Raw genomic sequence first — 13,530 nt, forward strand, 5'->3', positions numbered from 1 at the left:
AGGTTTTGTTAGCACGCGGACTGCAACTTGAGAGAACCAGTAAAGTTGCTAATGTTCAGTACTTGGAGGTATACTTCTCTCTTAAAAGCTGGTTGTTCTCTTTTTTCTTTTTCTGATTTGACTGTGAACAACTAAGTTTCTACATTTTTGACATCCTAATTAAATTTTATCCTAACTAAATTATTAAAACTTAGTTAGGATATCAAAAATGTAGAAACTTATTATATATATTTATATATAAGACACACACACACACATATATTGGTCGGGTTTCTCAATCTGCCTAACCGTAGCAAGTCATCCCACTCCGTCCCATTTTAGACTGGCCAACAATGTGCCGGACTAGCTCATTTTCCACCCTTATTTGCATAGAGATTCCTTCATGTCCAAGATGGATTTGTATCCCTCAATGTTAAGTTTGCCCAAAAATTACTTAAAAAGGCCTGTGCAATATTTGGCTCTTGAATACGGAAGACCGCAAAAAAGTGCATTTTCCACATACCAAATTATTTGAAGGAAACTGGTTGCGTTAGTGCATATATTCTTTCCATTCTTAGTTTTTAGGATATTTTACTTGGATCAATACTAAATAAGTCATAATCATACTCAAACCGGTATTGAGATGTTGGTTTTTGAACAACTGTTTTAGACACCTTAACCATTAGAGACCCTTCAGTGTTATTAGTAAGCTCTATTGTACGTGATCCAATACATTTAGTCTCTTCCTGGTTAAACATGATTAAACTTTTTTCTATGGTAGTCATCTTACCAATGGTTTATGCCTTGATATCAGATGATGATATTATTTTTTTGCTGTCATGTGGCATGTATCAAATCCATTGCACCAGTGTCACTTGGCAATTTACATGTTAATGCTTTTGTGAAGTATTTCCTTTTGATCCTTGAATTGGAGGATAATACAGACCAACATTTCTGTGTTTCAGGCAGGCCTAAGGCAATTATGCAGCCTTGCTCTGACAAGATTGGCTCCATCCTTTGATCGCCTCGTTGGTGTTTCACTTATTGTTATCTCTGTGTGTTGCACCATGTATATAGGACCTGAAAAGGAGACGGAATGATATAGATTTGAGCGATGTAGTTGTGCAGCTTATATGACGTTATTATCATTTGTTATATTGAACTTGTTTATATAAAGTCTAGTCTTAATTGGTGTATTTTAACTCTTTATCCGTCTCTGTTTGTTCTTATTTTAGCTGCTTCAGTCTTCAGATTATGGCATTTAATTGTTTTTAATCAAAAGGTTTAACTTCAGATTATCAGTTTTAAAAACCCGAATTCAAGTAAATTGTACCGATTTCTCAATCAAATCCCAATTTGCCAAAGCATTGACGTATCGGTTACCTATCTGAAAATATAAACAACTCTAAGATCCATATTTGAAAAAAAAAGTTGAAGCATGTAACCCCTTTTTCTTTTAAATCCCATCGAACAATGAGGCTTACTAAAAGTTTGTCTACAAAGACTCACTCCCATTCTAACCATAACCTGTTCAAACCTATAAATTCTGCGAGTTGAATTAGCAAAATAGGCACCATCAATTTTGAATCCAATATTTTTTCAATGTCATCATAGGCTATTACAAGTGTAACACGTTCTCCGAGCTTTTGAAATGATATTAGTATGAAAAATCCAATGCATTCTCCTTGTGACGTTCTTAAAATACTAACACTAGAATGTCAAACTTTTCTTTAAAAATTCCATCAATTATACATTTAATAAGATCTATTGGAATAACTTGCCAACTTCCAATACTATGTGATTTTCGAATATTCAAATTGACATTTAAATATTTTAAAATAGAAAAATTAAAGACTATATGTATTTCATTATTCCCTATTAAATAGAAACTGACAGTAACTAAAGACTTCATCATAGTAAAGGTTTGCTGGATAGTTAAACAAATGCTTTCAAATTCCTTTAATTGAGCTTTCGAATGTTTGCAAATCTAGCTGCTAAATTAAAAAGCATATGGTTGACACCTAAACAAATCACTTTTGGATAGAACCATAACATCTTTTGGAGCAAGGTTCGGAAGACTTTCTCTCCTTCAATGCTCACACCGTTGTAATAACAAATTCGAGATACTAACAAGGCATAAGGGAGGTAATGTACATGGATTCCGTTAGTAATGGCGAGCAAACACTCAAGATGCTTTTATCGAGATCTCAGGTTAGGCGGGATAACCTGTTGAGTTTAAGCATATCAATAAGCGGAGGAAAGAAACTAACAAGGATTCCCTTACAAACGGCAAGCGAACTAGGAATAACCCACCATGAGAATTGGTCGCTTCTGGCATTCGACTTATAGTCTGGAGAAGCGTCCTCAATGGCGGACCGGGCCCAAGTTCCCTCGAAAGAGGCGCTAGAGAGGGTCAGAGCCTTGTTGTGTCTGGACCTTATCACACCATGAGGTGCTATCGACAAGTCGGGTTGTTTGCGAATGCAGCTCCAATCGGACAGTAAATTTCGTCCAAGGCTAAATACTAGTAAGAGACCAAAAACGAACAAGTACCGCGAGGGAAAGATGAAAAGAACTTTGAAAAGAGAGTCAAAGAGTGCTTGAAATTGTAGGACGGGAAGCAGATGGGGTCGGTGATGTGTCTCGGTCGGATGTGGAACGGTGATAATCGGTCTGTCGATTTACTCGAGACATTAACCGACACGGATTATAATGGTAGCCCAATCCCGGCTTATTGAAATGGTCATCGAGACGTCATTGTCGCGATTGTGGAGGGCAGCTCGCCTCAGTCGTGTCTTAGCACCTGTGTGCTGTGGGCGTCAACTTATGGGCTTCTCATTCAACCCGTCTTGAAACACGGATCAAGGAGTCTGACATGTGAGCGAGTCAACGGGAGAGTAAACACGTAAGACACAAGGAAATTGATTGGTGGGATCCCATTGTGGGTTGCATCGTCGATCGACCCTGATCTTCTGCGACGGGTTCGAGTGAGAGCATACCTGTTTGAACCTTAAAGATTGTGAACTATGACTAAGCGGGGGGAAGCCAGAGGAAACTATGATGGAGACCCGCAACGTAACTAACGTGCAAATCCTTTTTCCGACTTAGGTATACGAGTGAAAAACTAATCCAACCTTCTAGTAGTTGGTTCCCTCCAAAGTTTCCCACAAGATAGCTAGGGCCTGCGGGCGAGTTCTATCTAGTAAAGCCAATTATTAGAAGCATCAAGGGCGCAACACCCTCGACGTACTTTCAAAATTTAAATAGGCAGGACGGTGCAACTACTCTATTGAGTTGTGCCATGGAATCGAGAGCTCTAGGTGGGCCATTTTTGGTAAGCAAAACTAGCGATGCGGGATGAACCAAAAGTTTGGTTACGGTGGTCAACTGCGCACTAACCTAAACCCCACAAAGGGTGTTAGTCGATTAAGGCAACATGATGGTGGTCATGGAAGTCAAAAGTTGCTAAGGAGTGTGTAACAACTCACCTGCCGAATCTACTAGCCCTAATTGATGGCGCTAAAGCGCACAACCTATACCCGACCGTCAGGACAAGGACCCACTAATGATGAGTAGGATTGCGCGACAGTCGCTTCAAAATATAAAGCGTGAGAATAGAAGGGTTCCGTGTGAACGACACTTGCACATAGGTTAATCGATCCTAAGAGATGGGTGAAGTCGGTCTGATAACGCTTTCAACACATACTCCAAAAGGGAATTAGGTTAAAATTCCTAAAAAGGGATGTGGCAACTGACAACAACATTAGGGAGTCCGAAGACATCAAAGGGGGCCCTAGAAACAATTATCTTTTTCATTTAACAGCCTGCCTACCCTGCAAACGGCTCAACCAGTAGTAGGGTTCAGCGGTTGGAAGAGCATCGCATGTCGAGTGGTTTCTCGTGCGCCCCCGATGGCCTTTTAAAATATGAAGGACCAATTGCCTCCCACGTCGGATCGTACTCATAATCGCATCAGGTCTCTAAGGAGAACAATCTCTGGTCGATGGAACAATGTAGGCAAGGGAAGTCGGTAAAATGGATCTGTAACCTCGGGAAGAGGATTACTTCTAAGAGTTGGGCATGGGGGTCCCAGTCTCGAACCTTTTGGCGGTCGATGAACTGCTCGAGCTGCTCCCACAGTGAGAGCGGGTCGTCGCAGGCCGATCGACGGATGGATATGGAACGAGTCCTTCAGGGCCTCTTCCCTAGGCTTCGAACAGTCGACTTAGAACTAGTATGAATAAGGGGAATCCGACTGATTTATTAAAACAAAGCATTGTGATGGTCCCTGCAGATGTTCAAGCAATGTGATTTATGCCTAGTGCTCTGAATGTCAAAGTGAAGAAATTCAACCAAGCTTAAGTAAACAACGGGAGTAACTATGACTCTCTTAAGGTAGCCAAATGCCTCTTCATCTGATTAGTATTTTCCTTGTCTACTATCCAGCAAAACCACATCCAAGGTGATGGAATCCTATTTAGGAATTCCATTCAAAGGAGTATCAACTTAAGTTAAGGCTAAGAAAGGGAAATTGAAGAAGGACTTCTAAAACCTCTTTCTTCATTTTCTTTCTCTGTCTTAAAAGGATTCTCTTTTAATATGCTTATATGTTGTTTTATAGGGTCCAATAAAGCTAGGAGGTCATGAACCAACCAGAAATGAAGTCGTTTATTGAAAGGAAGCGAAAGAGCCAAAAAAGGGCAAAATTCTTATTACCTTCCGGATTATAAGTGTGAAGGAATTTTTCTTTCGGATATTGAGCCACGCCCAACCAACACCATCGCCCGCCCAGCCATTGCGTAGCAGATTTCACATTATGCAATGTTTTTTATGTGCTCTTGGTGTGGGATGAGTAATCTAGCCAATTGTCCTTCTTAGCTAGATTTGTATTTGAACTTTTGGAGGGAAACTTGGTCAGAAAGAAGGCTCCTCTTCACCAATAAATAAAAGGTCCATTACCTTGTAAAAATTCACTTTAGAGTGTAATGAAATGCTGAAGTTTTATTCCAGCCTCTTATACTCTTTAGTCACCCACTAAATTTTGAATTCAATTACTCTCCTCTAGCTTCCTTCCTTAATAGGAATGCGTTCTGAGCTCAGAGGCTTCAAACACCACCATTTCCTTCATTCACACATTCACCAAAGATCTTCCATGCATCCATTTCACTGCACCAATTTACTCTTTCTGGTGCTTTCTCTGGATTTTGAAAGTCTTCTTAATTGAATCTTGAAGGCATCTTCAATTACAAGGGAAAGGGCTTGGTGGGATCAACGGGGAAAGAAGACCCTATTGAGCTTAACTCTAGTCTGACTCTGTGAAATGACTTGAGAGGTGTAGGATAAGTGGGAGTTGGAAATAACCACTAGTACAAAAACAAAGTATAACGTCACGCGTTTAACGTCCAACCACTGAATAGCCAACGTTAATAATGACCGGTGACATTTTTGTAAATAAATGCAATTATTAAACGTCGTTTAGAATTGTAATTCGACTTAAAATGATATAAAACGTCGAATGCCCCAACGTTAGACGTCAAAAGGTTAGTGAATTGAATAAAAATCTGAGTGGGAGATTGAAAATTCATTCACCTTATCTTAGCGCGCGAGACCCTCTTCTCTTCTCAAACTTTTCTCGAACGAAGTTTGACGACCATCACATGTAATCTTTCTTTCATTTGATACAAATTCATTTTATGTATGATTTTCGTTTATTTTGACCGATTATTTTCGTGCTTTTGTCCTTCATAGGCGCATTATGCTTTCTTTATCACTGGTGACGACACTTTATTCCAACTAACCCACCTTTTGAAGGTTAGTTTTCATTTTCGTTTTGAAGAACTTATTTGTTGAACTTGTTTGTTATTGTTTGGTTCAACTTGTTTGTTGTTGTTGTTGTTTGATTGAACTTGTTTTTTGTTGGTTATTGTTGTTTGTTCTTGATACTACGTTCATAGTTCTTGCTTTATAAAATACCAAAAACTGAAATTTATTATTTTTCTGCTTTTTAGGTCTCGTAGAGTTGTAAAAAAGTATCACAATTAATTAAAAAACAAAAAAAGGTGATTAACGTTGTATATTAACAAAATTGGACGTTAAATTAACGTCGTATATTGACAAAATTAGACGTTTACTACACGTCAAATTTTTTAAATTCGACGTCAATTTAACGTCTCCTAATATGACGTCGTTTGGAATTCTCCTTTAAAAGCTCAAAATATTCGACGTTGTATGCGATTTTTGTACTAGTGAACAAAAGTGAAATACCACTACTTTTCATGTTATTTTACTTATTCCGTGAATCAAAGGCAGGGGCTACCCATCCTTTTGGTCCCAAGGTCGGCTTCGGTTGGTTGATCTGGGCGGAAGACATTGTAAGATGGGAAGTTCGGCTAGGGTGGCACATCTGTTAAAAGATAACGCTTGTGTCTTAAGTTGAGCTCAATGAGAACATAAATCTCATGTAGAAGAAAAGGGTAAAAGCTCATTTGGTTCTAATCTCCAGTACGAATATGAACATGAAAGTATGGCCTATCGATTCTTTACTCCTTCAGAATTTTAAGCTAGAGTTGTCAGAAAAGTTACCATAGGGATAAGTGGTTTGTGGTAGACAAGCGTTTGTAGCGATGTGGCTTTTTTATCATTCGATGTTGGCTCTTCCTATCCTTGTGAAACATAATTCACCAAGTCTTAGATTGTTATCCCACCAATAGGGAACCTAAGCTAGGTTTAGACTGTCATGAGACAAGTTATTTTTACCCTACTCGCAACTGGGATCGCGACGGTACGGTGAGCCAAAAACAAACGGGTTTGAGAAAAAAGTTTTGGGAGTCGCCACCATAATTTATTATGGAAAAACTATGGAAAACCATAAAATAAGACATGGTCTACGAAAAGAGATTTTCAGGTTCGGGAATCGGTTACGCGTAAGGAGGTATTAGCACCCTATCGCGCCTGCCCAAAGGCAGTACCTTTAATTAAATGTATAAAGTTGACGTGATTTTTCAAAATGTTTAATTTTCCTATAAAAAAATAAATAAAAAAAGCTATTAAGAAACAAAAAAATATTTTTGTTTTATGAACCCGACAAGAATTGACCTTGGTCCTACGTACATCCATTTATAGTGGACAATCAGGGATCACGTAGTTCTTTATGTAGAAAAAGGTTTGTGAGTTTGTTTGAAAATTATTATTGATTGATTTAGATTTTTGAAAAGTGAATCCGAAAAATATTTGGTTTAACAAGATTGACATCTTTTTTGGTTTTTGAAGATTTTTGTATTTTTTATTTATTTAAGAATGGTGGGAAAAAGAAAGAAACCGGCCATAGGCCGACACATACTTATAAAAAAATTATGATTTAAAAAAGAACATTATTTGTGTGTAGGAAAAAAAAACATACCTTTAGAAAAAAACTTAATAGTACAATAAAAAGAGAAAAAGAATGGTATAGAGGTGACATACCTTTTTAGCTTTTAGTACTCTCTTCTTTCTTCTTTGATGATTGTCGTTGACAGAACCCTTATGGATGTGAACCTATTTTTTTCTATAGTCTCTTTCTATTATTTATGCATGCTTCTCTCTATTTTTTCTCCTCTCTTTTATATGGCAGAGTGCGTATTTATATACACACATTGTAATATTATGATAATCTTACCCTTAATTGTGAATTAATTGACAATGAACAAAATAGGGAAATAAATAGTCTTGGTTGCCAAAAAACAAATTAAATAATATTCAAAACATTGATTATCATTATTGTTAGAAAATCATATTTTCCTCTTTAAAAGCAACTGATGCAACAAATAATATTAATATACTATTTTAATTATTGCTTATAATTATTAGCATAATATTAATTCAAATTATTACCATATTAAACTAACATTTCAAAAATATTGTGTTTGGTATTAAAGTTATTATTTTATCCTTTTTTACCCACCATTAATTATTATTCTCTTATTTTTTTATTTTTATTTATTTACTTACCCGGACGAAATTGGGTGTTGACAATAGTGTCGCAAGAATAATTCAACCTAGTACGAGAAGAACTATTGATTCACACAATTGGTCATTGCGCTTGGTTGAAAAGCCAATGGCATGAAGCTACCGTGCATAGGATTATGATTGAACACCTCTAAGTTAGAATCTGGGCTAGAAGAGATGTGTGTGCCTATCGTTTATTTACTGACCAATAGTAGGGGGCTTTACCCCCTAAAGGCATGTGACGTTGGTGAACCTCAAAAGATGAATCAGCCTTATGAGATGCCTTGAAGTGCAATTTCCATCAGGCGACATGTGGTATTTAATTGGCAAAGTGGCCTTGCTGCCAATTTCCACTAAGATTCAGCCCTTATTGCTTTGATTTGTCCCTCTCCTTCATCTTACTTAAAAGAAACTTAAATCTCTTTTTTATTTCTATGTTATGTTAGAGCGGTGCAGTAGAATAGTTAGCGTATACAAAAAACCAAGAGGGGGGTGAATTGGTTTCTTATCGCAAATAATACCTTTAATATTTTTTCTCGTAAAATATAAATTCCTTAATAACAATTTAAACAAATAAAAGAGTAAGGAAGAGAGAAAATTGCATAGGTAATTTTTATACTAGTTCGGATCACACAGATTCTACGCCCAGTTATTAATCTCGACTGAGAATTAACACTTCGCTATCACAAACCAGCAAACTGTTATAATAAAAAAGAAAATGACATAGTTTAAGGTTAGAACACCTTTCTTGTTACCACAACAGATGAAACTCACTTCCCTTGAAAACCACAAGGGATGAACACCTCCATTAAATGTTTCACGAAGGATGAGCGCCTCCTTTGAATCTTCACAAAGGATGACATGCTATAACTCAACAACAACAACAACACTCAATCAAAACTCTTGTGAAATTTCTCACTCTATGCCAACACCGAGTTCTCAAAGCCAAAGCACAAGGGTTACACAAACCCTAGAACACACTTATAACAGGACACAATAGATAAAAATTTCAAATACAAAGTATTTCGTTTGTTAGAATGAAAGTCTCAATCCAATTTATAGAGATCTCACTCAAGGATGCCTCCAAAAATCCGTTGTCGGCTATTAAACAAGTGATAATCCATTATCCACTTATGGTAATCGACTATCCATTTAATGAATGCACAATAGTAAAAAACTTGCTTAAAATTTCTCATAATTGTTAGTGATAATCGATTATTGCAAGTCATAATTGATTACTGATTATTAATTATTGTAAGTTGATAATCGATTATCTTGAGTAAAAAATGAAGTTTTCTTATTCAGAACAAATTTTAAGGCAACTTAAGGCAAACAATATATAGAATCAAAGATAAACCACATCCTATACATAAATCTACTAAATTACAAAAAGCTTTAACATAAAACAAGTCTTCATGGAGATCATCTTGCAACAAGAGCACTTGAGACTTGACTTTGAGACATACTCAAAACTTCTTCTCTTCTGTAAAAAAGATAGGCCTTATTTCCCAACCAAGAGGTGTGAGGGAGAGGGGGGGGGGTGAATTTGTTTTGTATTAAAAAATTGTTCTTTTCTAAACCTTTGGTGCACCACGGGAGGTAAGATGATGATGTCGACTTATGTATGATGAGTGCATATTTATGCCCTCATTTAGCCTTTAATATTGGATTTTTAATTGGTTTATGCACTTTAATAGAATATTTTAATTAGGATTTTTTATAATTGGGTTTAGTTACCATGAGATACAAAAACATGTTAAAAATAGCTTTTTAGCTTAATAAATGTTCTTTGGATATTTTGAGGTGTGCTAGTGCAGCTGTAGTTAAGTTCAGCTCATTGAGGTATGGAACTAAATTCGGTAAAGTATCATGGAACCTTAAACATAAATCCAAGAATAGCAAATAATCAACATCACAAGAAGTCAATCAAAGCATAACATGAAACAGTGAAGAAATTTAGCTAAGCCAAGAAGAGGAAAGATGTAACAAAAATTAGATCTTGCGATTTTCTCTAATTTTTTTCTACTAAAAGGGCTTTGATAATTGATAAATGTTTATAATTAAAGAAAATTTGGAAAACATATATCTAAAGATATTTGATTTGATGTTTAAATAATTACCTTATTTAACTATACTAATAAATATAAACAGATAATTGTTGAGATTGTTGATAGGGGAGAACTAGTTTAGCTGAACCCATAATCTTAGTAATATCTGAGTTTTTGATAATGACAACGCATAATTAATAACACATGATGTGTATTTTGTGTTACATGTTCTATGCTTACATGTTATCTGCGTATATGAAAACATGATTGTGTTGTTGTTGTGTTGTTCATTGCATTTCACTGTGTTATATACGTGATTTTATACATGAATGCATGACACGTGCTTTTGGATGAGAAAAACCACAAGCACAAATGTTGAATGTTAATTGTGTGTCATAACAACAGTTTTAAATCGATTACATTATGGGGTGAATCGATTAAAACTCGTGTCTTTGCACAAACCTTTTTCAAAGTGTGTTGTGAGATTTTTCAAAGCGAAAAGTTTTCAAAACTTTGCTTAACATTGTTACACAATCGATTGCATGCGATATGTATTCGATTAAGTCTGTTACTATTTTGAATTCTGTTAATGCTTGATATAACTGTCACAACGACTATATTTTTAAATGTGTTGATAAAGCATTAAATGTTATTCAACTGCATTAATTGTGAATTCAATTAATTGCTTTGACTGCCACTAACTGTGATAACTGAATTGGTGTATTCGACTACATTAGTAGCAAAGTCGATTAAAATGTGTCAGAGATGTGTTATACTATAAATTGATGCGAATTTGATTTTTGTAAGAACTCTTGTGATTCTAACATTTTCATATTCTTTTGCAGAAAGTTTGATTCTTACAAAAGGAGGAAAAGCTCCAAGAAAGAAGTTTGACCGTGGTGATCAACTACTTTTGATTTCTTGAAGAGAAAGATTGTTGAGTTTCAAAGTCTGATTTATCTGCACATTTGGGTGTCTACTGCAAGATCAGGTTCTACAATGTGTTGAAGATTAGGTTGAGTTCCCTGTTGTGATTACAAGAAGAAGGACGTGTTGCGTTCTTGACTTTGAGTGTGCCTCAAAGGGGTTAGATTGTAGGAGAGGGGATTCTTGTTGCTAGTCTGTTTATATACTGCCTATATTTTGATTAGAAGGTTAGAGAGGTGTTTTATATTTTTGATGTGAGGTCTCTATAAAAACCTTGTTTTAAAAACCTTGATCATTATAGTGCATTGGTTTCCTATGGTTGGAAGGACACTAGATGTAGGCTTGGCTGAACCAGTATAAAAACTTAGTGTTTGATCTTTCTTATCCCTACTCTTTTACATTCAATCGATTACGCTCTGCATTCATTCGATTAAATTTCCACTACACTGAAAATCTTTTAACTTGCGTTTCAAGAAAAGTTTAAAGGCATCTCTTTTGGTGAAAAAGATTTTGAAAGTTTTAAATTTTATACTTCACCAATTCACCCCCCCCCCTCTTGGTTTGAGATATTGAGCCATTCTATTTTAACAATTGGTACCAGAGCTAGTTTTCATAAAATATTTTAAAAATTAGTCGATTACTATTTTCGTTAAATCGATTGATCCTGGAAAATGGCTTTCAGTTCTCAGACCTTTGGTGAAGTGCTTCGACAAATAGACCACCAGTATTTGCTGAAGAAAATTATGCTTTTTGGAAAATAAGGATGCAAATCTTTCTTGAATCAGTGGATAAAGGAGTTTGGGATGCAACTCTAAACGGTCAATATGAGCCCACTCATGTTTTAAATGGAAAAGTTGTTTTGAAAAATTTTTCAAAGTGGACTCAAGATGAGAACCGAAGAGCTCAATATGATGTTAAGGCTAGAAATGTTATTGCTTCTGCACTAACCATGGATAAATTTTTCATGATTTCCCAATGTAAAACTGCTAAGGAAATGTGGGAGGTTCTTGACATCACACATGAAGGAACGAATGAAGTGAAAAGGTCCAGAAAGAATTCTCTCATACATGAGTATTAGCTGTTCAAACTAAAAGCGAGAGAGACTATCTATGAAGTACAAAAACGATTCACACACATAGCCAATCACCTCATGGCTCTCGGGAAAGTGTTTGATAAAGAATAAATCAACATAAAGATCCTAAAAAGCCTCAACAGAAGCTTGCAGCCGAAAGTCACTGCAATATCTGAATCAAGAGACTTGACCAGCATGAACATGGCCACCTTATTTGGAAAACTCAGAGAACATGAATTGGAGCTTGGAAGGCTAAAGGAGGAAGAAGAAATTGAAGAAAAGAAATTAATTGCTCTAAAGGCCACAAGAAAGAAAGATACAAAGAATCTTGAACTTGAAGATGAATCAGATGCAGAAGTACCAGAAAAAGAAATCATGAATATGATGGTGAGAAAATTTAACAGATTCATGAAAAATAAAAATAATGCAACTAACAATGCAGGCTTTTCAAGAGGAGGAAAGAAGAGCTCAAGAAGCAACGCTGTACAATGTTATGAATGTGGAAAGGATGGTCATATCAAGCCTGACTGTCCAGAATTGAAGAACAAGCAGAAAGAATTCACCAAGTATCCTCAGGACAAGAACAAGAAGCAAAGGAAAGCATATATGGCCTGGGAAAATAGTGATGAAGACTCTTCAAGTGATGATGATTGTAGCGTTGAAGAGGAGTCAAATTTATGTTTCATGGCAGGCTCTGCACACTCTAATCATGACAATGATAGTGAATTTGAGAATGAACCAATATAGGTCAAGTACTACATGCTGTTGGATGCATTTCAGGAGATACATGCAGAAGTCATGCGACTCCAATATAAAGTGAATCGATTATCCTCTAAGAGAAGAGACTATGAATACAAAATTGATAATCTAGTAGAGGATAATGAAAAACTTGAAAAAGATCTTGAAAATGCTTTGAAATCTGCGAAGATAGTTAAGACCGAGATACAAATTATTGAGAAAGAATGTGATAATTGTCTAGTACACCTTGAGAAAATTGATTACTTAACTAGCACGTTGGCTAAATTTACACAAGGCAAAGAAAATCTTGATGTTGTGTTAAGATCATTTGGAAGAGTTATCTATAGACAAGGGATTGGTTATAAGGCTAAAAGTAATAGGATAAACTCAAGGAAATTTATTGATCTAGTAAACCTATTACTAATGCATGCTTTTACTACAACACACTTGGTCACAATCTTAGAAATTGCTTTTTCAGAAATGTTGGTGTTCCAAAGGAAAAATACAAATGGGTTCCCAAGGAACAGCCTCCTGCTACTAACAAGACAGGACCCAAGTTCAAATGGGTACTAGCGTCAAAACCTTTTAATTGTTTTGCAGGAAAAGAGAAGTAACTGCTGAAGCAGTATTCAACTCAAGGATGAACTATCATGATGAAATAAAAAATTATTGAGTCACTAATTGTGGTAATTGTAACAAAAATCTTCCATGCATCGTAAGCATTTGTATGATTGATTGTTATATGCATGTTTGTTGTGTGTTGTTTAATTGATTGTTTTCTGT

The 13,530-nt window shown here is 35.9% G+C and overlaps 1 protein-coding gene and 2 pseudogenes across 3 annotated transcripts in view; 2 read left to right on the forward strand and 1 right to left on the reverse strand.

Annotated features, from left to right (window-relative positions):
• The window catches only part of LOC124845127 (Nodulin MtN21 /EamA-like transporter family protein), a 54,475-nt gene extending 53,287 nt beyond the window's left edge, over positions 1–1,188 (forward strand). For all 3 annotated transcript variants that reach the window (XM_088094020.1, XM_088094019.1, XM_088094018.1), the window contains 2 exons: positions 3–68; positions 945–1,188. In XM_088094020.1, coding sequence (XP_087950146.1) covers positions 3–68; positions 945–1,079 — 201 coding nt within the window. In that variant the 3' untranslated portion in view covers positions 1,080–1,188. The remainder of the gene's footprint in view (positions 1–2; positions 69–944) is intronic.
• Positions 1,189–2,181: 993 nt separating this feature from the next.
• LOC148195771 (25S ribosomal RNA) lies at positions 2,182–6,762 on the forward strand (annotated as a pseudogene).
• On the reverse strand, positions 5,282–12,212 carry LOC124832082 (uncharacterized; annotated as a pseudogene).
• Between the last annotated feature and the right edge of the window lie 1,318 nt (positions 12,213–13,530).

The sequence above is a fragment of the Vigna umbellata genome, chromosome 7 (assembly GCF_029865625.1).
Source record: "Vigna umbellata cultivar VRB3 chromosome 7, Vumbellata_1.0, whole genome shotgun sequence".
Lineage (NCBI taxonomy): Eukaryota > Viridiplantae > Streptophyta > Magnoliopsida > Fabales > Fabaceae > Vigna > Vigna umbellata.